This window comes from Mesoplodon bidens, assembly GCF_964165515.1.
Source record: "Mesoplodon bidens genome assembly, chromosome: X".
In the NCBI taxonomy this organism is placed as follows: Eukaryota; Metazoa; Chordata; class Mammalia; order Artiodactyla; family Ziphiidae; genus Mesoplodon; species Mesoplodon bidens.
The window spans coordinates 121,451,130-121,478,622 of record NC_138163.1 but is presented as its reverse complement, the minus strand read 5'-3'; the positions used below and the strand labels follow the sequence as shown (position 1 = coordinate 121,478,622).

At 37.1% G+C, this 27,493-nt stretch overlaps 1 protein-coding gene and 1 long non-coding RNA gene across 2 annotated transcripts in view; both read right to left on the bottom strand.

The window, feature by feature from the left end:
- The window catches only part of LOC308608557, a 165,925-nt gene extending 149,553 nt beyond the window's left edge, over positions 1-16,372 (bottom strand). Inside the window, exon 1 of the long non-coding RNA XR_014014193.1 lies at positions 16,258-16,372. This is a non-coding gene — a long non-coding RNA (uncharacterized lncRNA). The remainder of the gene's footprint in view (positions 1-16,257) is intronic.
- LOC308608555 (uncharacterized protein) overlaps positions 16,373-27,493 on the bottom strand; it is a 934,308-nt gene continuing 923,187 nt past the window's right edge. The window contains exon 9 of the mRNA XM_081221773.1: positions 16,373-16,440. Within this exon, the coding sequence (XP_081077899.1) occupies positions 16,402-16,440 (39 nt within the window). The 3' untranslated portion in view covers positions 16,373-16,401. The remainder of the gene's footprint in view (positions 16,441-27,493) is intronic.

Genomic DNA, 27,493 nt, shown 5'->3' with positions numbered 1-27,493 from the left:
TCTCTAATGATTAATGATGTTGAGCATTCTTTCATGTGTTTGTTGGCAATCTGTATATCCTTTGGAGAAATGTCTTTTTAGGTCTTCTGCCCATTTTTGGATTGGTTTTTTTTTTTTTTTTTGATATTGAGCTGCATGAGCTGCTTGTATATTTTGCAGGTTAATCCTTTGCCAGTTGCTTCATTTGCAAGTATTTTCTCCCATTCTGAGGGTTGTCTTTTCATCTTGTTTATGGTTTCCTTTGCTGTGCAGAAGGTTTTAAGTTTCATTAGGTCCCGTTAGTTTATTTTTGTTTTTATTTCCATTACTCTAGGAGGTGGATCAAAAAATATCTTGCTGTGATTTATGTCATAGATTGTTCTGCCTATGTTCTCCTCTAAGAGTTTTACAGTGTCTGGTCTTACATTTAGGTGTTTAATACATTTTGAGTTTATTTTTGTGTATGGTGTTAGGAAGTGTTCTAATTTCATTCTTTTACATGTAGCTGTCCAGTTTCCCCAGCACCACTTACTGAAGAGGCTGCCTTTTCTCCACTGTATATTCTTACTTCCTTTATCAAAGATAAGGTGACCATCTGTGCATGGGTTTATCTCTGGGCTTTCTATCCTGTTCCATTTATCTATATTTCTGTTCTTCTGCCAGAACCATACTGTCTTCATTACTGTAGCTTTGTAGTATAGGCTGAAGTCAGGGAGCCTGATTCCTCCAGCTCCATTTTGCTTTCTCAAGATTGCTTTGGCTATTCAGGGTCTTTTGTGTTTCCATACAAATTGTAAAATTTTTTGTTCTAGTTTTGTGAAAAATGCCATTGGTAGTTTGATAGGGATTGCACTGAATCTGTAGATTCCTTTGGGTGTATAGTCATTTTCACAATGTTGATTCTTCCAATCCAAGAACATGGCATATCTCTTCATCTCTTTGTATCACCTTTAATTTCTTTCACCAGTGTCTTATAGTTTTCCGCATGGAGTTCTTTTGCCTCCTTAGGTAGGTTAATCCCTAGGTATTTTATTCTTTTTGTTGCAATGGTTAATGGGAGTGTTTCCTTAACTTCTCTTTCAGATTTTTCATCGTTAGTGTATAGGAATGCAAGAGATTTTTGTGCATTAAATTTGTATCCTGCTACTTTACCAAATTCATTGATTAGCTCTAGTAGTTTCCTGGTAGCATCCTTAGGATTCTCTATGTATAGTATCATGTCATTTGAAAACAGTGACAGTTTTACTTCTACTTTTCCAATTTGTATTCCTTTAATTTGTCTTTCTTCTCTGATTGCTGTGGCTAGGACCTCCAAAACTATGTTGAATAATAGTGGCGAGAGTGGACATCCTTGTCTTCTTCATGTCTTAGAGGAAATGCTGTCAGTTTTTCACCATTGAGAATGATGTTTGCTGTGGGGTTGTCGTATACGGCCTTTATTATGTTGAGGTAGATTCCCTCTTTGCCCACTTTCTGGAGAGTTTTTATCATAAATGGGTGTTGAATTTTGTCAAAAGCTTTTTCTGCATCTATTGAGATGATCATATGGTTTTTATTCTTCAATTTGTTAACATGGTATATCACACTGATTGATTTGTGTATATTGAAGAATCCTTGCATTCCTGGGATAAACCCCACTTGATCATGGTGTATGATCTTTTTAATGTGCTGTTGGATTCTGTTTTCTAGTATTTTGTTGAGGATATTTGCATCTATATTCATCAGTGATATTGATCTGTAATTTTCTTTTTTTGTAGTATGTTTGCCTGCTTTTGGTATCAGGGTGATGGTGGCCTTATAGAATGAGTTTGGGAGTGTTCCTTCCTCTGCAATTTTTTGGACAGACAGAACCCTAGGTCAAATGATGAAAGCAAAGCTATACAGACAAAATCTCACACAGAAGCATACACATACAAACTCACAAAAAGAGGAGAAGGAGAAAAAATAATAAATCTTGCTCTCAAAGTCCATCTCCTCAATTTGGGACGATTCATTGTCTATTCAGGTATTCCACAGATGCAGGGTACATCAAGTTGACTGTGAAGATTTAATCCACTGCTCCTGAGGCTGCTGGGAGAGATTTCCCTTTCTCTTCTTTGTTCGCACAGCTCCTGGGGTTCAGCTTTGGTTTTGGCCTCACCTCTGAATGTAGGTCGCCCTCAGGCATCTGTTCCCTGGCCAGACGGGGAGGTGGGGGCAGTGTTAAAGCAGTGGCTGATTAGGGCCCTCTTGCTCACTCAGGCCGGGGTGAGGGAGGGGTTCGCTAGTCTTATTTGGAATGCGGGGCGAGCCTGCAGCAGCAGAGGCCAGCATGACGTTGCAATAGCCTAAGTCACGCTGTGTGTTCTCCCGGAGAAACTGTCTCTGGATCATGGGACCCTGGCAGTGGTGGGTTGCACAGTCTCCCAGGGGAGGGGGCTGTGTGTGGATTGTGACCCGTGCTTGCACACAGGATTCTTGTTGGCAGCAGTAGCAGCCTTAGTGTTTCATGCCTGTCTCTGGGGTCCGAATTAATAGCCGTGGCTTGCGCCCGTCTCTGGAGCTCACTTAGGCATTGCTCTGCCTTCTGTGGGCACACAGGGAAGGAATCCCCTCTCCTCGCACGCCTAGAACCAATGTTCTCTTGCTTCTTTGGCAGATCCGCTTTTCCCGGACTCCCTCTGGGCTACCCGTGGCGCACTAGCCCCCTCAGGCTGTCTTCACGCAGCCAACCCCAGTCCTCTCTCTGGGGTCTGAACTCTGGAGCCCAAGCCTCATCTTCCAGTCCCCACCCACCCTGGCGGGTGAGCAGACAAGTCTCTCGGGCTGGTGAGTGCTGGCCGGCACCGATCCTCTGTGTGGGAATTTCTCCACTTTGCCCTCCGCACCCCTGTTGCTGCGCTCTCCTCCATGGCTCTGAAGCTTCCCCTCTTCCAGTCCCCATCTCCGCCCGCGAAGGGGCTTCCTAGTGTATGGAAACCTTTCCTCCTTCACAGCTCCCTCCCACTGGTGCAGGTCCCGTCCCTATTCTTTTGTTTGTTTTTTCTTTTATCTTTTGCCCTACCCAGGTATGTGGGGAGTTTTTTGCCTTTTGGGAGGTCTGAGCTCTTCTGCCAGCCTTCAGTAGGTGTTCTGCAGGAGCTGTTCCACATGTAGATGTATTTCTGATGTATTTGTGGGGAGCAAGCTGATCTCCACATCTTACTGCTCCACCATCTTGAAGGTTCTCCAGGATAGGCTTTCTATTTTCTATGATTGTGGAGGCTTTGTGAATCCAAGATCTGATATAGTAGGCCAGCAGGCCAGACACTCTGGGAAGAGTTGCAACCCAGAAGAAGTTTGCTGGCAGAATCCCAGTTTGTTTCTGTCAAATTTGCAGCACGATAGATGTGGGGACTCCATTGGGTTTAATGCAGACTTAGGGCAACTATTTGGTAGTTTCCTTTTATATACTAAAGCATGGGCCTGTTTTTCTATTCACCCAAACTGCTCAGCATTTCAGCAGCGTGGGAAATGTCCTTGCCACCTACAGTCTTTCATGTCCTGTAGTCCCAGGGTCCCTAGGCATGTGCTGATAACCAGAGAACTTACATCTGAAACAGATCTAAATCTAAATCTCTGGGTTCCTGGCATGGTACCTTGCATGAGTTATGTGAGGATGATTCTTATCTTTCCAAGCCATTTGTAAGGCCCTGCAAGTCAGGATGTTGTATTATACATTTAATAAGCCTGCCTGCTGTTCGTTCAAGTTCTTAAAGACAGTCATTGGGTTGGCCAAAAAGTTCGTTCGGGGTTTTCTGTAACATCTTACAGAAAAATTCGAATGAACTTTTTGGCCAACCCAATACTATAAAGAGCATTAGGCTCAGAAGTCCTAGGTTGGCATTCTACTCATAAGATGTGTCTTCTTTTCTTATTTTTTACTTATTTTTCTACTATTTTTTTATTATAACAATTTAAAAACATATGCAGGGCTTCCCTGGTGGCACAGTGGTTGAGAGTCTGCCTGACGATGCAGGGGATGCAGGTTCGTGCCCCGGTCCGGGAGGATCCTGCGTGCCGTGGAGCAGCTGGGCCCGTGAGCCATGGCCGCTGAGCCTGCGCGTCTGGAGCCTGTGCTCCGCAGCGGGAGAGGCCCCAACAGTGAGAGGCCCGCATACCACACACACACACACACACACACACACACACACTATATATATATATATATATATATATATATATATATATATATATATGCAAAAGTAACATGATCCAGCTTCAATATTTAGAAACTGTTTGCCAATCTTGTCTCATATATACACCCTATTTTCCCTTCTACTTGAATATTGTGAAGCAAGCTGAAAACATCAGATGTATGTTTCCCTAATAGACAACACTTTTTAAAATTAGGTTTTGAAAAATTATTAAGATATAATTTACATACAGGAAAATTCATCCATTTTAGCAAGAATGTTTTTAACATATCCTCAGTATAATTATAACCCAACTAAAATTAACAGTAATTACTATGCCATCTAATACTTGATCCACATTCAAATTCCAATAATTGGCTCCAACCTGTCTTTTTCAGTTGACTTGTTCACGTGAGTATCTCAATATGGTCTACACATTATATTTGGTTTTTGTCTCTTAAGCCTCTTTTGTTTTATAACAGTTCCTGCACTCCTTTTTTTACTTTCATGAAATGAATTTGCTAAAGAATGCAGGCCATTTTCCCTGTAGATTTAACTATGTTCTGGATTTGGCTGATTGTATCATCCTGGTATCATTTAACATGTTTCTCCAACCTTTGTATTTTGTGCAAACTCTTAAGTTAGATGTAGAGGCATGATTAAATTTTGACCCCTTCCTCCACCTTCTTTTTGGTCAAGGATATTTCAGGAGTGCTGTATTACTTCCCATTGCATCCCTTCAGGTGGCATGTGAAGACTGGCTGCCCCACTTTTAGTCATGCTAAGATGGATCAGGGGGATTAGGTGCTTTCAGCCTCATCCATTAATTTTAAATTTCCTCATCTACCTTTCACATAACAGTTTCAGCAGCCTTAGATGACTGCTGCCTGGATATAGCATTTCATTAGGAATTGCAAAATCATGATTTTTCTAATATTATCATCCCTTATGAATCTATCAGTTGGAGTTCTAAAAAAGAATGTTCCCTTACAGGCTATCCAGTTACTCTAAAATACAGTTCAAACACAAATGGCAGGTTAAATGCTGCATTTATTCACATTATTTACCAATTTACAGAAAAATAAGCTGATTCTTTAATAAACTCCAAAGGAGCCAGACTGATTTTAGTACTATTATTATCCTCTTATGTTCACGTGTCTGTCACACTTATTAGTCCTATGATACTTAAATTATTCCAGTTTTGAAGGTTGGATTTCCCTGTGTTCCTTTAACAGGACCATAACAGACATTGCTTTTTAGATTTCTGGCACTAGATGCCCCAAAGTTCATCTTGTACATTTCCTGCCTCAGACCTGAAGTCACCCATTTCTCTAAGGAACTCTGGTTTGTTTAACAGGACCTTATATTTAAAGATGACAACTTAGCTGCTAGGGGTAATCATTACTTCTATGCTTCTCTTCAGAGAACTGAGGTAGGAAATTTGTAATTTTTAGAACAAGAAAACTAAATCCTTAGTTCATAGTGATGTTGCAAATTCACATGTAAGATTATAGGGGTTGTATTTATTTAACTCCTTTGATCTTATAGTTTTATCTTTTTTTTTCTTATGATCAAAATCTTGGTTCCTAAGGACATTTATACAATGCCCCCCATATAGATTCAAAATAACAATACCCATATTATTTCTAACAATAAGATTTTTGAATGCAGTCTAACATTTATTTCTGGTTCTTTTTGTCCTTTGAATAGATACTAGTACGGACAAAGTATCAAAATACTGTGTTTTAAAGTCACTTAAAATAATTCTTCCTTAAGTGTTTATTCTGTGGCTTGATATGTAAAACATTTTAAAGTATGTTTTAAATTTGTAAGGATTAATTTTTTGCTTAATTTTGTTTTAAAATAATATAAGCAATGTACATATTTACCAATTCAAAACTATAGTACAAGTTAGTTTCAGAGAAATACAGAGTCCATATTTTTCCCTTCCAATCTGTACTCTTCCTTGTCTCCTATAGGTAAACATTTTTATTAGTTGGTTTACTTTCCATTGTTTCTCTCAAAAAAAAAATAACACTGCAATACTACTCAGTCATAAAAAGAACAAAATAATGCCATTTGCAGAAACATGGATGCAACTAGAGATTATCATACTAAGTGAAGTAAGTCAGAAAGACAAAGACAAATACCATATGATATCATTATATGTGGAATGTAAAATATGACACAAATGAACCTCTCTATGAAACAGAAACAGACTCACAGACAGAGAGAACAGACTTGTGGTTGCCAAAGAGGAGGGGGATGGACTGGCAGTTTGGGGTTAGTAGATGTAATCTATTACATATAGAATGGATGCACAAGAAGGTCCTACTGAATAGCACAGGGAACTATATTAAATGTCCTGGGATAAATCATGATAGAAATGAATATAAAAAAGAATGTATATATGTATAACTGAGTCACTTTGCTATACAGCATAAATTAACACAATATTGTAAATCAACTATACTACAATAAAAATAAATTCTACAATCAAAAACAATAACACAGGGCTTCCCTGGTGGCGCAGTGGGTGGGAATCTGCCTGCCAATGCAGGGGACACGGGTTCGATCCCTGGCCCAGGAAGATTCCCACATGCCGCGGAGCAACTAAGCCCGTGTGTTACAACTACTGAGCCTGCACTCTAGAGCCCATGCTCTGCAACAAGAGAAGCCACGACAATGAGAAGCCCGCGCACCACTCGCTGCAACTAGAGAAAGCCTGCGCACAGAACAAAGACCCAACACAGCCAAAACTAAAAACAAATAAATAAATAAATTTATAAAACAAAAAAAACCCCACAAAACAATAACACCTGTATGAATGAAATATATCATATAGACTGTTCTTCCCCTTGCATTTAACAGTATGTCCTGGAGAGACCACGCCATAGGATATCGAGATCTTTCTCTTTCCTTTTTACAGTGGCATAGTACTCTTTTGGGTGGATGTCCTATAGTTTATTCATTCAGTTCCCTCTTGATAAACACTGACTTATTTCAAACTTCCTGCTATTATAAATAGTGTTATAATTAATAGCTGTTTACATGGATCATTTCATATTTTTTCCACTTCTGCCTTGAGGCAGATTTCTAGGAGTGAAGTTGCTGGCAAAGGGTAAATGCATACGTAATTTTGTCAGGTATTGTGAACTTGCTACGTGCAGTCTTAGGCAACTCATTTCTGTGTCCCTGGTTCTTCATTTGCAAAATAGAAGTAATACCTCCTTCCAAAAATATCATGAGGATCAAACGGACAATGGAAATCAAAGCACCTTGAAAAAAATGTAAAGCAATAAACAAATGTAAGTGATTAGAATTAATGAGTAACAATTCATTGTTAGAGGGGATTCATGTAGCCATTCCAATGTCTGGCAATTATCTCATGGACTGAAGTAGAGAATCAACCTAAGACACAGGGAGAGAGACATAGAAAAAAACTGAGATCTATGTAAGATGCTATGGGACCATAAGAAAACAATTATTTCCCCAGGTGTGAAGATATTGAGGAAGCCAACACTGGAGCTGAATTTTGAAGTAGACAAGGAGATTACTAGATGGAGATAATAGGGCATTACAGAATAGGGGGTGGAGAGACTGCACGACCAACAGAGGAGTGAAATTTTACTGGGAGAGTATTATTATCTAAGTAATTATTATCTTAGAGAACACGTGGTGGGGATTGTATGAGGAGATGTTAGAGAAATAAGTCAGAGTCAGAATGTAAAGGGTATTTATGCCATGCAAAGGATTTTCCTCTTTAGAATATATACAGTGTGTGTGTGTGAGTTGGGGGGTGGTTGACCTAGAAGTTTTCTCAAATCGCATACTTTATATATTCCTCATAAATATGAAAGTCAGTAACTGATTATTATCAAATACACACATTATCTATTGTATAAAATGAAATGATATTCAAAACTATTCATAATGAGTTCCTTTTGAAACAAATGTTCCAATGGCCAACTGCAGAAAAATAATTCTTATTATACCAAGTCACATTTTGTCTTTGGTGATACTTTCTAAACACAAAAGGATAAAAGAAAACCACATCCCCCCATCTTCTTGCTATCTGGGCGAGTCAACAAACCCAGGGTAGTTGCCTACCAATTCTATTACTAGTTACCTAGCTAAGCCATCTTACAGGTGCATATGCATTTCCAGAATATTACCTGGGAGTTACGGAGGAACCTGAGAGTGCAGCCAGAAGCAGGCTCTGCTTTCTCCAAAGCTCCAATGCATTCTTCCTTCTGGGGCTCTGCGGTCTAAGACTACCTAAAGCCTGTTTGCAACTATGTAGAAAATTAGGGAAATATGTACCGGGAGTTGGGATTTTAGGGATGTATTTGTTTTAATAGTTTCGTATAGTTTAGTCTTTGGAGTGAAGTAAATCTTTAGTTCTAGTATCAAGAATAAACATGCTGGGCTTCCCTGGTGGCGCAGTGGTTAAGAATCCGCCTGCCAATGCAGGGGACACGGGTTCGAGCCCTGGTTTCGGAAGATCCCACATGCTGCGGAGCAACTAAGCCTGTGCGCCACAACTACTGAGCCTGCGCTCTAGAGCCTGTGAGCCACAACTACTGAGCCTGCGTGCCATAACTACTGAAGCCCACGTACCTGAAGCCCACGCTAAACAAGAGAAGGCACCACAATGAGAAGCCCATGCACCGCAACGAAGAGTAGCCCCCGCTCACCGCAACTAGAGAAAGCCCGTGTGCAGCAACGAAGGCCCAACAGCCAAAAAAAATTTTTTTTAATTTAAAAAAAGGAATAAATATGCAATACAAGGAATAGTTGTTTGTCTCTATAAATTTGGTTTCATGAATCTCATGACCCATGTAATCAATTTTTCCCTCTTTGCTTCAATTACCAAGAAGCTTACACCCCAATTTATGGCCTTCTCCAAGCAACTGTACAGGACTTCTTGTATTTGAGATTCTAACTTCCTCTATTTTATATTCGATTTCTTTATTTTCCTGTTACTTTGTTTTCTGCAATTGTTTCTTGGAATTCTATTTTCCCATGTTCTCTTTGCAATGTTCATATAAGAGAATATATGTAATATATATGCAAATCATAATGCATAATATATTTAACACTCAAGAAATAGATCATTACCCATACATTGCATCTATGTGCTTTATCCCCAGTCTCACCTCCCTGTAAGTACTGTCCTGAAATTTATCATTCCCTTGTCTGGGTGCAATAGTTTTTATCACATATCTGTATATGCCTAAACAATACATTTCTTAGTTTTTCTTGTTCTAAAGTTTTTTCTATCATAGTGTATATATCTGTTGGGACTTGATGTTTTTGTTTACCTAACATTGTGTTTCTAAGGTTAACTCCTGTTTCTGCATGTAGCTGTGCTCATTCCTTTCTCATTACTGGATAATATTCCATTATGTGAAAAAATGCATATATATTGGGTTGGCCAAAAAGTTCGTTTGGGTTTTTCCATAACACCTTACGGAAAAACCTGAATGAACTTTTTGGCCAATCCAATATTTGAGATTGTATACAGCCTGTGTGTATCTATATATATTCCTCCATTCTCCAATCTCTAGGCATTTGGATTGTTTCTCGTTTTGGACTGCTACAAAGAGTACACCTATGAAAATTCCTATGCAGGTCTCCTGGTGAAAATGTGCAAGAGTTTTTCGAAATCGTATTCCTAGTTATGAAAGTGTTTGGTCATCAGATATGTGAATGTCCTGCTTTGAGAGAGAGAGAAAATTCGTTTTCGAAAGTTGCTCTAATTCACTCTCCCACTAGTTGATCATAACAGTGTTCCTGTTGATACAGATCCTCTGTCAAGTTTCTCAATATTTTGCCATTCTGGTGGGTGTGTAGTGCTATATTATTTCACTCTTAATTTGCATGTACATTAGTAAATATAATGTAATCTTTCCATCTGTTCATTGGCTATAGATATTTCATTTTTTGGGTGAAGTACTTGGTTTCTGTATTTATTCTAATTTCCTTTTGCGCTGTCTTTTTCTTATTCAGTTGTATTTTTCACATAACCTGGACACTAATCCTTTGTTAGTTATATGCTTTATAAATAACTTCACCCAGTTAGTGGTTTCAACTTCCCTCTCTTTCTCCGTATGTTTTAATGAATAATGGTACTTAACTATAAAGCAGTTAAATTTATGCATACCTGATTTTACGCTCAGATCTTTTTTTTTTTTTTTTTTTTTTTGCGGTACGCGGGCCTCTCACTGTTGTGGCCTCTCCCGTTGCGAAGCACAGGCTCCGGACGCGCAGGCTCAGCGGCCATGGCTCACGGGCCCAGCCGCTCCGCGGCATGTGGGATCTTCCCGGACCGGGGCACGAACCCGTGTCCCCTGCATCGGCAGGCGGACTCTCAACCACTGCGCCACCAGGGAAGCCCGCTCAGATCTTTTGTGTCTTAAAAAAACCCTCTCCTGGGCTTCCCTGGTGGCGCAGTGGTTGAGAGTCCGCCTGCCGATGCAGGGGACACGGGTTCGTGCCCCGGTCCGGGAAGATCCCACATGCCGCGGAGCGGCTGGGCCCGTGAGCCATGGCCGCTGAGCCTGCGCGTCCGGAGCCTGTGCTCCGCAACGGGAGAGGCCACAACAGTGAGAGGCCCGCGTACCGCAAAAAAAAAAAAAAAAAAACCCTCTCCTATACAGAAGTCAGAAAGATTCTCCTCTATTTTCTTCTGAAAGTTTTGCATTTCACATTTGAGTCCTCTAAGCTTCTGGAATTGATTTTTGTATATTGTTCAATTTAAGGATATATCCAATTGCTTTAAATTTTCTACATGGATAAACAATTGTTCCCAGTACCATTTACCCAAGAGTCCTCTTCTATGCCCCAGTGATAAGCAAGACCACATCTGTCATACAATCAAAGTTTTGTATATGCATGCACATTTCCTGGACATCTAATTTATATAATCAATTCATTTTAATTCAATCCACTACCACGTTGTCTTAATTTTAAGAACTTTAAATAAATTTTGATATCTAGAAGAGAAAGCTCACCCCAAACTGACAAATACTTGATTAAATTTAAAAACTGACTTCTTGTACTACAGTCTTTGTACTTTATATAATGGAATCATACAGTATATTTTATGCTTGTTTTCTTTTGCTCATCATTATGTTTGTGAGATTTGTACATACTGTTGATGTAGCTATAGCTCATTTATTTTCAGAGCTGTCATAGCTGTACTGTATTCTATTTTATGATCTTATCACACTTTTTTCTCTATTTTACTATTAAAGGGATATTTGGGTTGTTTCCAGTTTCCTTTCAATATATTTGATGTTTAAAAATTCTTGACTTTATCAAGAAAGGTGTGTGAAAATTTTCCACTAAGTTTCTTAATGATGAATGTATCAATTTCCCCGTGTAACTGTGTCGCCTTTTTGCCTTACCAGTTTTGACATATATATCAGGTTCATGCAAGTTTAGAAGTAGGTTATCTTCCTGGTGAACTGAACTTTTTTCAACTTTATGTAGTGACCTTCTTTATTTCTAATAGTGTTTTGGGTCTTAAAGTCTTCAGGGTCAGAAATTAGTATAATGATCCCAGAATTCTTTTCCTTTTAGTCAGTATTTACTTAGTCTATTTCTCTCTCATACTTTGGTTTTCTACCTTCAGCATCACATGCTTTTGGTTTGCCTGTTAGGAAAATCACAGAGTCAGTTGATTTTTTTTTCTATTTTTACCCCAATATGATAATCTGTTTTTCACTGGCAAGTTTAGTTCATTTATATTTATTCAATATACATTGAGACTTATTTATATTATCTTACTTTAAAATTTCTATTTATCACGCTTTTAAAAATTCTTTCTATTCTTCTCTTTCAATTTTGGGTTGAGGTTTTCTCTCCATTGTGCTTTTTGTCTTTACTGTTTTGTTAATTATATTTCTATTCTTTTATGTTCAGCCTTGAAATTTTATCATATGTATTTAACTAAACAATAACTAAATTAAACCATGTCATAACCTGAACAAACAACATCAAGACCTTGGAATATGTTAACTTTGAATATAATCTTCCAAAATTAAATGCTGTTTTTTCTTCCAGTATTGTAATACTGTGATTATTGTTATTATTTTATATTGATTATTCTTGGGTTTATATTTGTTTTTACCTTCTTATTTGCTCAGGTTGTCCTTCTGTGGTAATACTGCTTCTTCCTGAAGAACATCTGTTAGAAGTTCCTTTAGAAAAGTCATTGGTGGTAAAGGTATCACAGTTTATGTTGACCTTCAAATATCTTCATTTCATCTTCCAGGTAGTTTTCTGAGTACACAATTCTAGGTTGTGATTTATTTTCTCTAAGCACTCTTTCTGGTTTTGATTTTGCTATTTAGTAGTCTGCTACCAATTTAACTGTCTTGCTTTTGTGAGCAATCTTTCCTACTTTTAGGAGGATACTTTTTAATATACTTTTGTCTTTGAAATTCTGCAGGTTCTCTATAATGAGCCTGGGCATGAGTCTGTTTTATTTATTGTGCTTGAGATTCATTGTGTTTTCCGTATCTGTGGATTCACGTTTTCCATCACTCTTGGAAAATTCACATCCTGGTCAGAATCTCAGAAGAAATAATAGAATGAAGAAAGGCAAATTGGTGATGTGGCTGTAGTTCATACATTTTCATAGCTTAATAGAATTCTACTTGATGAATATATTATCACTTTTTATTCTATTAGTTATAATTTTTTATTTCTACAAGTTCTAGTTTCATTTACAAAATTTTCCAGTCTATTCCTCATAGCCTCTTATTGCTGGCAAACATTGCCTTTTTAAAAAAAAATCATTTCAAACATGATTGTTCTATATTATGTGCCTTGCAATCTGTGTATCAGTAATACACAGTCTTAATGTGTGGAGTCTTAATGTGTGGTGGTTTCTCCTAACCTTTATTCATTGCAGTTTTTCTTCTCTTTTCTCTACTGCTATCTGATTGTGAGGTCATCACCTGATACTACTGTGTGAGAGTGCTGCCTAAATTAAGAACATTTTCCCCAGAGGATTTGCTTTGTTGCTAATGGCCAATGGCTACCACCAAACTGAATCCACTTTTACCCTCCTTTAAAGCTTCAGTTTAGTACAAATCCTACCTTTAGTTTCCCTACCTTGCTTCTGGACCAAAGCTCATAGTATCCATACAGAAAGTGCTTCTACAGTCACCCATACTCAGGACCTCTCTCTTTCCCAGCTTTCTTCCATTTCATACTCCCAGCTCATATTTCAAACCTCTTTTTGGGTTAGAGGGCTTCCTGGGACACTGTCCTACCTTCTTTAAGTCCACTACTATGTGTTCTATCCCATATTTGAATACTCTGTAGTCCCTCGGAACACTTAGTCTGCCATAACATTAGAAGCAATGCCATAAAAAAATAACGAAATAATGCCATTTGCAGCAACATGGATGGACCTAGAGATAATCATACTAAGCAAAGCCAGTCTGACAAAGACAAATATCACATGATATCACTTATATATGGAATCTAATTTAAAAAATGATACAAATGAACTTATTTACACAAGAGAAACAGCCTCACAGATTTTGAAAACAAACTTATGGTTACCAAAGGGAAAACGTGGTGGGGAGGGATAAATCAGGAGCTTGAGATGAACACACACACACTACCATATATAAAATAGATAACCAACAAGGACCTACTGTATAGCACAGGGAACTCTACTCAATATTCTGTGATAACCTATATGAGAAAAGAATCTGAAAAAGAACAGATATATGCATATGTATAACTGAATCACTTTGCTGTATGTCTGAAGCTAACACAACATTCTAAATCAACTATACTCCAATAAAATTTAAAAATAAACAAATAAAAAGGATACACACACACACACACACACACATATATATATGTACGTGGTAAAACATCAAAGAAACAGAAAAGGTACAGTAACAATAGTTCCTTACTCCTTACCTCTCTACCACAGTACCATTTTCACAAAACACCTTACTTTAAGTGTTTCTGCTCACACAATTTATGATGGTAATCTCCCTATCTCTAAATAATATACATATACTTATATTTTGTTACCTATGTAAGATGTGGATTTAGTTTACTAATTTTTCCCTTTCTCTTTCCTCCTCCAAATTTTTTATTGAGCTTAGTTTTGTAATTAACTACATTTGTAACATTAAACAAAATATTCAATCCCCTATTCTGATAATGTCCATCAGTATCTATTGACCTTTCCCTTACTTTGAGGATATGAACATGCTGACCCTTTCTTCCGTGTATCCCATGATCCTCCACTCATATCCTAGCTAATTCGAGTTACATGCTTAGTTTTATATTACCAAGTTGTTAACATTTAAATTGTTTGCAACTAATGTCAAAATTTCAACACTTTTTTAATAGGATGATTGTAAAACCTCAAAATCAATAAATAGCATTTTCATTTTTAGGACAGCATAAATACCTTCAGTACAGGCCAAGTTCTATTTGGAGATTGCATTTCCTCCATCCTGAGCTCAATGCTATGATCCTTAAGCCATGGGAAGGGGAATGGTTCAAGGGCAAATAGATATTGTCTTCTTATATTTTTTTTAACTCCTGGACATCATAGTACAATCTAGTTTGTTTCATAGTTGGATCATTCATGACTTTTTATATAGTTTTCTGTCCATGCCCCACCCCCTGGAGTTTCAAATGGCCTTTCCTTATTTCTTGCATGATTTAGCTCTATCATCCCCTTCTTTTTTTCCAAGTGCTCAATCATACATTCTATTCTATCAATTTCTTCCACCCCTTATCCTACTACCTAGAAACTTTCCTCCTAGAGTCTCTATCTACTAGATCCAAACTGGATCAGTTGTTCTGCATGCCTACCAAACTGCTGTCATGTTGAGATGTCACTTCAGCACTCTCTTGAGTTGGAGCCAGAGTTTCCCAGTTCCCATACATTCCTCCTTATTTGTTTACCCTTAAAATTTTTTTTTCTTTTTTGGCAGAGTACATCCTCGAGATACATTTTAGAAAAGGTGTACAGGAAATAAAATTTATGAATCCTTGGATGTTTTTATTCTTTCTTCACATTTGATTTATGTTTTTTCTCAGTATAGGAACATGGGCTATAATTTTGAAAGAACTGCTCCATCATCATCTAGGATGCATGTAGTATGGCTCAGGAATCTTAATACTATTCTGATTATTCATATTCCCTCTTAGGTAACTTTTATAAGTACGCTTTTAAAGTCTGTCCCATTGGCGTACCTTCATGAAGTCATTTTTTGAAATCTCTCATTTTTTCATGACCTCCTCTCCCATTTTCTTCACTCTTACAGGTTTATTACTTTTGTATAACTTTTTTCCCTATTATTTTAGAAAGAAATCTAGAGGGATGTGAGACAAAGATACATTCCATAGTCTACCATCTCAAATCTCCATCACTTATTTTCAATATATTATGTTGTCATACTGCATTCACCTTGTCAGGTGCCTCAACTTCTTTTTGGAATGAATAAGGATAAAACATTTATGCAGTCATTCGATACGTTTCTAAAAGTTGAGGGCAGATGAGATGTTCCCTAATTCAGACTAATACATTTTTAATTACATAATCTTGGAAAATATTGGAGTATTGATTCCCTGGGCTAGCTAAGAATAATTACAGACCCATGGGACTCAGAGAGTCTAACAGTTCAACATCCAAAGGGATGGATGGGATCAAACGGCTGCAAGCAATGAAAAATCTTAAAAGCACCAAGGTAACTGTGATGATAGAAAGTGTTATTGCAGAGATAACTGATAGAATAATTTCTGGTAAATATAGTTGTGAATTATTTTGCCCAAGGCTGTTCTTGGACTGACAGTCAGATCCTGTCTTGCCTGAGGCAAACAGATAATTAGCAATGGCCAGAGATATGTGGGCAACAACCTGTAGTGGAAAAGAAGGAAGGAACACCCAAAGGAAGTAAAAAGGTCCATTAAAAGTTTCTGGTTTATGAAAATACAAGTTACACGGCCTGGCATATCTAATTAGCTCCCATGGTGATAGACCTCATTACATTCTACATACTGTCTGAGGTCACCATACTTGACATTCAAAGAATTGTGAAAACTTCAAAGACAGCTTGTTTTACTTCCTTACCTTTGGCACACCGGTAGGCCTCCACAGAGAGCTGCCATTTTACATTCTCACAGGAAGCTGTACACCTTGAATACTTGCATTGTGGAAGTAAATGTCAAGGATGGACTTTGAACATGGCCACCAACCACTCCTATTCTGCTTGTTTCAGGTGAGGACGACCTCTTGCCTAGGGGATGGGTAGGTCTGTGGGAATATAAAGAATGAGTAGTCTTAGCCTTCTTTCTTTTACCAATTTTTCTGAGTACTACCTGATAAGTTTCAGGCTTTGTGCAAGGCATTGGGAAGAAAATGGTCAAGAAAGGGATAGGTCATGACACCCTGCCCCTTGTATACAAGTAGTAGCTTGGCTTTTTATGCACCCTTCCCACAAAGAAAGACAATACCTTAATTTAAGAAAACCCATAGCCTCCATCTTTCTAAAACCAGACACCTGCAAGGCCAGGATAGGCATTCCCATATTCCCTCTAGCATAATCAACACAGTTGTCTTTCCATTTGGTTTATCTCTGACAGTTTCTGGGAAACTTATAACCTTGGCAAAAGATAGGTCCTATTGTTCTATAGCCCCGCTTGGGAAGAAAGGAAGGGATAAAAGAGGGAGAAAGGGCTGAGGAAATAAAAAGTTGTATACACTAAAACAGACACACCAGATTCAAATTAATTTATTCATTTGGCAAATATTTATTGAGATCTAACTTTGTATCAGGCCCTGTTTTATCGTATGGATTTAGAAGTTAAAATAGGGGCTTCCCTGGTGGTGCAGTGGTTAAGAATCCTCCTGCCAATGCAGGGGACACGGGTTCGAGCCCTGGTCTGGGAAGATCCCACATGCCGCAGAGCAACTAAGCCCCTGCGCCACAACTACTTAGCCTGTGCTCTAGAGCCCGTGAGCCTCAGCTACTGAAGTCCACACGCCTAGAGCCCGTGTTCTACAACAAGAGAAACCACCGCAATGAGAAGCCTGCACACCACAACGAACAGTAGCCCCCGCTCGCCGCAACTAGAGAAAGCCCGCACGCAGCAACAAAGACCCAAATCAGCCAAAAATAAATAAATAAATTAAAAAAATAGTTAAGATAGACAAAAATCTCTGTCTTCATGGAGATTGCATTTGAATTGGGAAGAGGCAGATAATATAAAGACACATAGGTAAAATACACACTATGTAAGACAGTGATAAGGGCTTAAAAGGAAGACAAAGAAAGAGAGAAACAGGAAGTGTCGAGGAGAGGGAGGTGCAATTTTTTTATGTGTGTTCAAGAAAACTGTCAGGGAGAAGATGATATTTGAGTAATGTATGGAAGGAAGGGAAGCAATGCATGTAAATAATATAAATAGTTGGGAGTAAAATGCTCTAGGTAGTTTGATGAAACAAGTGCAAAGGCTCAGAGGTATTTCCAATGGATACTGAGTCAGTGTAACTATGTTAGAATGAGAGAAGGTGAGGAAAGTAGATGATGGAGTCAGACAGGAAATGAAAATCTAGATCATGTAGGGCCTTGTAGGTCCTTTTAAGTACTCTGACTCTGGGATAAGTGAGAGCCATTGAATCTCAAGAGTGACATGATCTATCTGGTTTAGGTTTTAAGGGATTATCGTGTAAGGGTGGAAAGGCTAATGCAAATGAACATACTGGAAACTTGTGCCACAAGGACAATAGCAAGAAGAAAAAGAAACATCTCATCATTTAAAATAGTGTTATTTAGGGCTTCCCTGGTGGCACAGTGGTTAAGAATCCACCTGCCAATGCAGGGGACACGGGTTCTAGCCCTGGCCCACATGCCGTGGAGCAACTAAGCCTGTGCGCCACAACTATTGAGCCTGCGCTCTAAAGCCCGTGAGCCACAACTACTGAGCCCACATGCCACAACTACTGAAGTCTGCGTGCCTAGAGCCAGTGCTCCGCAACAAGAGGAGCCACCACAATGGGAAGCCCGTGCACTGCAATGAAGCGTAGCCCCCGCTCACCGCAACTAGAGAAAGCCCGCACACAGCAATGAAGACCCAACACAGCCATAAATAAATAAATAAATAAATTTATAAAAATTAATTAAAAAAATAAAAATAGTGTTATTTATGCTTTCTCAAGAGGACTGTAAAATTTTGACACCATTTACAAATCTCTGATGTCCAGAGAATGTTATTCTGGATTCCCAAGAGATAGAAAAATTAATGATCAATGAGCTCAAAATGGCTGAATTTCGACCCGTGGATAGCCTTTCCCAAGAAGCCACATCATTTTGTACCTCAGACTTAATTTGCTCCTTCAGCATATGATGAAGCACATCTTTAACAGGGTGTGACAACTGACAAGAGAATTAAACTGATGCAAATTAAAACTTTAACAATAACATTACATGGAGCTTAAAATCCTTTGCACTTTTGACACTGAATTTATGCTAGCTACTAAAAATCACTAGACTAAAAGGTCCTTACAGAACTACCAGTCAAGGACAATCCATTGTCTTTACAAGAAAAATAATACAGAAATTCTTAGTATCAGTAACAGACAGAGTTGATGAGCTGAGGATAGAAGCTTTATATCTCTTTAATCAAACCACAGGATAAAGTTTAAAATTACAGTTCATTACTAGGGAAGACAGCAATTCTGATTGAATCTGGAATAAAGCACATATATGGCTTTTATATTATCTAAGGAATACATCTATGACTTGCCTTTACCTTGTTATCCATGAAGAATTTAGAGCTTATCTCCTTCAAAACAGAACAATGAACAATAACTAGTATTAGGAGCTGAAATGTTACATGTAAGGCAATGTTCTCTTTCACTCCCTATTTTAGTGCAGTTGTAACAAACCTGCCAATGGTCAACTTGTTGCCATATTTGAATCAGTATTGCACATTTAAATTACTTTCTCATTTTGTTATTAATGCTAAACTTATCACTGTGGCTTTCATCAATCTATAGCAAAATGCAGGGCTAAGACAGAGGTACCAAGGTACTAATAGGAGAGCTATTATTTTGGCTGAGCTCCGCATTCCTACTTCCAACTATCTAATGGACACTTTCACATAGAATTCTCACAAGTATCTCAACTCAACAGCATATCCAAAAGTCCCCTAGTTCCAGTTAATGGGATTGCCAATCTCAAATATCAAAATTAGCATCACCTTTCTTACCCTCACAACCAATGAGTCATTATATTCTGTCAATTCCATCTCAAAAATATCTTTTAAATTCCTGCTGGCTCCATAATGACTCATCAAGATAATGGTAAAGCATATTTTTTACTTCCTTGTCCGTATTTCAGAAGTTACTGCTTTTATAGCCACACATTTGATTACGTTACTTTTCCTCTCAGAAACTTTGTCTGTGTTTATCGCCTTAATAATAGAATCTGTTTTCCTTAATCTTGGGTTCAAAACTCTCTAGAACTTGACCCCAAAGACGTTTCCATCCTTTATGTCTGTCCTGGGTAAACGATACCCAGACACCCTCATTTTTTCCCAGAATAGTTCTTCAATCTTCTTTCCCTTACTTAACCCTGAAGCTTCTCTAAAAATTCATTTCAGTAAAGGGCCAGATAGTAAATATTTTAGGCTCTGTGGGCCATGTGGTCTCCATCGCAATTACTCAGCTCTGCCCCTGTGGCATGAAAGCAGCCAAAGATAATACATAAACAAATTAGCATGGCTGTATCCCAATAAAACTTTAATTACAAAAGCGGGCACAGGCTAGAATTAGGCCTGTGGGTCCTGATTTGCTGGCCAATGACCTAGATCATAGTACAAAGTGACAATTCTTTTATCAAGCAAGCATCAAATGACCATTCTATTGCTCACAAACCATGAGAAGTTACAAAATATCTAATACTTTGAAAATTTCAAACATATTTTAGAATGTGTACATTTACTTTCATTAAAAATAGAAACAAACAAACAAAAAAATAGAAACAAGAAGATAGGGAGGAAAGTACATCCAACATTGTTAGTGACTATGCATCTGGAAATTTCTTCTCCCCAAACTGTACAGAAAGCTATTTCTCAGAAATATTTAACAAAATATAAGGTAGGTTAAGAGATTAATTTGCCAGTAAACATATTTCAATTCAACTTGGAATCCATGATGGTAGTTGTGGTCCCTGAGGTTCTCTGTTACATTTCTGTACATATATTCTTTGATTTATAGCTCCCTAAATTTTCTCTCCTATACCCTTTTAATTGGTTTACTGGGTTGCAAAGGATTTTAGTTTGTATACACAAATACATTTGCCATTGTTTGTATTGCTCTTAATAATCTGTGAATTTCTATAGCCTACACATTATATGAATTTTACAATTTAAAAATGATGTGTGGAGAAACCAAGTAATCAGAAGAGCACAAACAACTTTGTAAAAGAGGAAAAAAGTTGGATGATTTATGCTATCTGATTTCAAGATTTACTCTCAAGTTACAGTAGCTAAGACTTGCAGTATTGTTGTAATGTTAGACAAACAAATAAACAGAGAGTACAGAAATAGACCTACACATATATGATAAATAGATTTTTGACAAAGATGCAAAGGTAATTCAATGGATAAGTGATAGTATTTTCAACAAATGGATGAATGGTGCAGGAATAATTGGACATTTGTAAGACAAAGAGAGAAAGAAAGGAAAGAAGGAAGGAAGGAGGAGAGGGAGGGAGGGAGGAAGAAGGAAGCAAAGAGAGAGAAAGAGGAACCTCAGCTCTTTTCTCATACAAGATACAAAAATTAACTTGTAACACTTCAGTATGAAACTTCCACATGAAAACATAGAAGACATTTTTCTGCCTTTGAGTTAGGCAAAGATCTGTTATATAAAATATAAAAATAACAAAACAAAATTAAAATTATCAATTGAACATCATAAAATTAAAAATATCTGTTCTTTGAAAGCCATATCTTAATTCTCTGAAAGAATTAAGAAATAGATAGGGAGAAAATATTTGCAAACACCTATCTGACAAAAGACATATCCAGAATATATAAAGAACTCTCTCAACTCAATAATAAGAAAATAAATAATGATTTAAAATGTCTGAAAATTTGAATAAACATTTCATGGAAGAAGAGATATGGATAAGAAATAAGCATATGCAACATTAGTCATTAGGGAAATGCAAAACACAACCACAATGTGATACCATTACAGTCCTATCAGAATGGCTAAAATTCATACAGAACAAAACAACCCAACAAAACCTGTCAATGCCAAGTGCTGATGGAAATGTGGAGCAACTAGAATTTTCTAGATGTGGAGCAACAGGAACTCTCATACTTTGCTAACAGGAATGCAAAATGGTACAACTACTTTAGAAAACAGATTGGCAGTTTCTTACTTCTAGGTATTTACCCAAAAAAGTGAAAATATGTGTCTACACAAAGATTTGTATGCAAATGTCTACAACAGTTTTATTCATAACCGCAAAATATTGGAAACAATTCAAAAGTCTATCAGTCAATGAATGGATATATTCATGCAATGGAATAATAGCAATAAAAAGGAATGAACTACTGATACATGCAACAACATGGGTGGATGTCAAAAGCATTCTACTAAGTGAAAATACAAAAGGCTATATATAACTATGATTCCATTTATATGACATTTTGGTAAAGGTGAAGATATGAAGACAGAAATCAGATCAGTGGTTGCCTCGGGCTGCAGGTGGGAGGAGGGAACTGAGTACAAAAGAAGATAAGAGAACTTCTTAGGAGTGATGAAAATATTCCATAGCTGGAACGTGGTGGTGGTTACACAATGAATATGTTTGTCAAAACTCACTGAACTGTTTATCTAAAAAAGGATGAGTTTTACTGTATATAAATTATACCTCAATAAACCCAACTTTAAAAAGATGATATTACTCTGAGGAACACTCTATCCCTAAACCTTTATGAATTTCCTCTGAATTTTTATACATTCATGAGTCTCTTTCTTGAGCACCTAATCTATGCATGGTTTCATTCTATATCCATGCTTCAGTGATCAGATACAGTTTTCCTCCATTAATTTTTCTTTCATTGTAGTATCCTGAATCATTTTTTTGAAATTTCTTCCCATGAGTGAACTCAGAAGTTTACATATTTACTTTCTTGGTAAGTTCTAAATTCAGAGTTTGATGAGAGTCTGCTTTCCAAGTCTGTACCTGAGCATTAAAGTAAATGGTTCATGTCTTAAAACTCCCTAACTCTCATACATCCTGAAGCCTTACTGCAGAATTGCATTCTTCAACCATGCCCCCAGTTAATAAAGTGCTTTTGGCACTTCAGTTATTAAAATACATCGGTTTGAGGAGGATTTAAAATAGACTTTGCTAATATTTAAAATTCCCCTTTATATTTAATAATCCAAGTTCAATGATATTGTTGGCTATTGAAAAATTCAAGTAAACTTGAGGACCCCAAATCTGGTATCTCTCCCTTCAGTGAAGAATTCTAAATGACAGTTATAGGCAGAAGGGTTTACAATGTCTCACAACTTCTTTAGAACAGAGCATTGTTAACAAGGACATTACTTCAGAAATAAAGGAGACAAAGCTTGTTATTGTGCATTGAAAATATTTGCATTCCATCCAGGTTACAGTTCAGGATTAAAGAACTTTGGCAATGACATTACCCTTTCCAAACCTGAACCTAATTTACCAAGCAGTTAGAGTGACAAAGTAGAAAGCATAGGATTTGTAGTTCATTTGCTCTGTCCACAGATCTGGGTCTCTGTGTAAAGTCTGCAAAATTAAAAGCACAATCAAAGTAGATGTTTAAAGAGTAATGGTGCATGCTATATCTCTGAGATGCCACATAATATCAAGGCCCTTGGGAAAGTTGTTAAGTAAGGAGTATTGATTTAAATTACTTAACAATAGCAAGAGTAAACATACTTTTGCCTCGAAGATTTTTCTTTCTTTTTAAAATAAAAAGTCAGTGATTTGCCAACAGACAACGTTCATTCCAAAAACTTAAGTGTCAACAGTATCAACGGCATAAACATGAATGTAATATATCTTTCAGAAAGTAAATGTTTCCAAAAACTTTGTGACATACACTTTCTGGAATAGTTATGATTTTGTCTGAGATATATATAGATACACACATACACATATTTAATCACTTATGGGACTCCTGAAAAAAAATAGTAACTCTAAGACATTTTTGCCAAAATGAAATATGAATAATGAATAGTACACTCTTATTGAGGAACTTTTATTGTAGATTAACATTAACCAAAAGTATGTCATAATTAGAAAACAAGGAGAAACAAAAAAATAATTTGTAGTTCAACGATTAGATATACCCATTTATTTCTTCATTAATTCTGCAAATACCTACTGAATGTGTTCTATGTGCCAGGCAGTGTTTTAGGCACTGCAGGTTCAGCAGTAAACAAAATATATTCAAAATTTCCTGTCCTTATGGGGTTTACAGCAACCTTTACCATTTTGTTGTATAGCCTTCAAGAATTCAGATATATATCAATATATATATATTGCACACACACATACATACATACACACACAAAGAAAAAAGCATAGTGTTATTCTGTAGGTATTATTTGTAACCTGCTTTTTAAGACTACACATGAATGTGATCTTTTAAAAAAGTTTTTACTGTGGTAAAATCACTTAACATGAGATCTGCCCTCCTGACAAAATTTTAAGTGTACAATACAGTAATGTTAACTACAGGCACTATATTGTACAGCAGGTCTCTAGAATGTATTCATCTTACATAACTGAAACTTTATACCATTGATTAGCAACTTCTTTTCTTACCACCAAATATACACTGATACCTTTTTTTTCAATGACTTCATTATATACCATTGTATGGGTCATCCTAAATTATTTAACATTCCCCTCTCATTGGACATTTAGTTTGTTTCATTTTTTTTACATTATAAATGGTGCTATGGTAATATGTAAGCATGACTATTATAGTATATATTATAATTATATACATATATACACACGTCCAATTTTTTTTATCATGTTCAATTCCTAGAAGTGAAAATTTTGTTTCATAGGGTATTAACAATTTTAAGGCCTGTATGACTTTTCTCTATGATTTGTTCTTTTCTGAAATAGAAAAGCAGAAAGCAAAGTATAGCATATGTGCTTCATTCAAGGTGTGAAAACTAAACAGTATTCCTAGAGTAGTGTTTATCCTCTGAGGTTGTCGTGATGATGCCAGTGTCTTAGAATACCAGCACGACGATCAAAAGGGTAGATCAGGAATGAAAACCAGTGGTTTTGAGATTCTTTTCCACAAGGATAACCAAGCTTTAGATTAAAAAACCAAATTAATTGATATGTTTTGAACATTTCAATGTACATTTCAGACAAAACTTCATTAGACTTCCATTCCAAGTAATAGCCTTGAATCCTTCTTTGCTGTAACAGCAGGGAAGCATCCCAGCTTTCAGAGTTAGTTTTCCTATAATCATTCTTAAAATGCCTATAAACCATTTTATTATCGAAAGTATTTATAAAACATAAACTATAATCTCAAATTTTAAAAATGACATGACCTTTTTCTTTAGGACATCTGATTTTCTAAATACTTCTGGAAAGCTTAGAATAAAATTTGGTTGCTCTAACATAATGTTTTATTCTGCCTACAAGATGTACACTTATTATATATGATTTTAAGAGCCAAATTGATCAATATTTTTTTTTGTTAAATTTTCTAGCTCCTCATTCATAAATTCTGTATGTCACTTATGGGAAAATACGTCGCTAATCATATAAAATCAACAAATACAGGTTTATGGTAAGAAACTAAGATATACCAAAGTAGAAAGGCAAATTTGAGAAAAGTTTGATTTCATATGACAGTTAAATACATTAAAAAAAACCATTTATAATTTAATAGATTTCTTTCTGAATACAAACTTGTAGTAAGAAATCATCTACAATCAATGATATGAATAAATTATTCTACTTGTTTTAATTCAACATGATAAAATGGAAATGTGAGAATTATAGTGATCCTTAAATTCAACTTGATCTTTCAAGGTGTTCAGCATTCCCTGATTCCTCACCTAGGTCACAGCAGGGGAGAGATAGGATGAATCCTTGCACAGATGTAACTGCCTGTCTAGTATTCCTCTAGTTTATAGCATTGTTTGTTCCATATCCTATGGATTTATGTAGATTTTGTAACACGTAGTTCCTCATCTAAGAGCTGGTTGCCAAGTAACATCAGAAGGATTCCAGGACCAAAAGCATTCCATCTTCACAGAGAACTAATTTTTGCCTAATAAGACTTAAGACTTAACAGCTACTCTACCAAGCTGCACAAAAATGAGGTTTGCGAGAGACATCCTTGAAAATATTTAGGGATTTTTAAAATTATTATTATTGTATTATTATTATTATTATTATTATTATTGGGTGCCGAGAACTACTCTAGGGATACCTGCAGGGAAGAAACCTCTAGGATTCTTTTTTTTTTTTTTTTTTTTTTTTGCGGTATGCGGGCCTCTCACTGTTGTGGCCTCTCCCACTGCGGAGCACAGGCTCCGGACGCGCAGGCTCAGCGGCCATGGCTCACGGGTCCAGCCGCTCCACGGCATGTGGGATCTTCCCGGACCGGGGCACGAACCCGTGTCTCCTGCATCGGCAGGCGGACTCTCAACCGCTGTGCCACCAGGGAAGCCCCTCTAGGATTCTTTTTCATAGTGTGGGCTCTCTTCAATTCCACTCTCCTTGTGGCTCTACTTTTGTTGGGCTTTATAAAAAAATCAAAGTAAAATGAAAAGTATGCAACAGTATTTGTGTAGTTTTAATTACATCTCTGTTACTATGATTGAAATTGAGAACTTTTTACAAGGTAAGGGTCATTTGTGTTTCTTTTTCTGTGAACTATTGCTCATATCTTTTGCTCTTTTTTTAAAAAAAGTCAGACTGTTGATATTTTTCCAATTTTTAGAAACTCTTTAAATGTGAGAGATATAATTTATGATATTATTTATACATATTTTTCCCAGTTTGTAGTTTGCTTGTGGTATTTTATTTTTCTGTTCAACAGCTTTATAAAATATTTATCTATATATCTATATCTCTATCTTTCTAATCAAATTATCAGTCTTTCCTTTTATTGCTTCTGTATTTTTTTTTTTGCGGTACGCGGGCCTCTCACTGTTGTGGCCTCTCCCGTTGGGGAGCACAGGCTCCGGACGCACAGGCTCAGCAGCCATGGCTCACGGGCCCAGCCGCTCCGCGGCATGTAGGAGCCTCCCGGACCGGGGCACGAACCCGTGTCCCCTGCATCGGCAGGCGGACTCTCAACCACTGCGCCACCAGGGAAGCCCTGCTTCTGTATTTTTAATCATTGGAAATGTCACAGGTTTGGTTTCCCAGGAAGCTGACTCTGAGATGGAAACTATAGTGCTGGACTTTTATTAAAGAATCTGTCTTAGTCAGCTCTGGCTGCTACAATAAATACCATAGAAGGGGTGGCTTAAATAACAAATCGTTGTTTCTCACAGTTCTGGAAGCTGAGAAATCCAAGACCAAGATGCCAGCAGACTTGGTTCTTGGTGAGAGTCCTATACCTGGCTTCCAGATGGTTTCCATCTCTCTGTACTCACATGACCTCTTTGTATGCATGCAGAGAGAGAGCTCTGGTCTATCTTCCTCTTCTTATAATGACACTAATACCATTATGGGGCTCCACTCTTAAGACCTCATTTAAGCCTAAGTATTCCCCAGAGCCTCAATCTCCTAATACCATCATCTTGGAGGTTAGGGATTCAACATATGAATCATAGAAGGAACACAAGCATTCAGTCCATAACAGAATCCTTGGGAGTAACAGGTGTGGATCAAAGGACTCCCAACACTAGGGTAATAAGCTCTTTATTCCTGAAGAGGATCTAGGTGGCACATCAAAGCATTTACCATGGGAAATTCTCTCCACTCCAAGAAATGAAACAAAGGGATAAAACAACACAGCTAATAAGGTATCCATCTATGGCTTCTTATACTACTTGAATAGTTTTATTTGGTACATTAAATCTCTGATCCATTTGAAATGGTGTGACAAACTGAGCCAATGTTATCTTTTCATACTTTCAGTGGTCCCAGTAATATATTAAAAAGATGATTTGAAAAGTTATCCATTATTCTAAAAGTCTAAATTTCCATATATGTTTAAGTCTGTTTCTGGATTTCTTTTTTGTTCTATTAATATACCTGCTCATGTGCTAATACCACATCATTTTAATTATTTAGGTGTTGTAATGTGTTTTA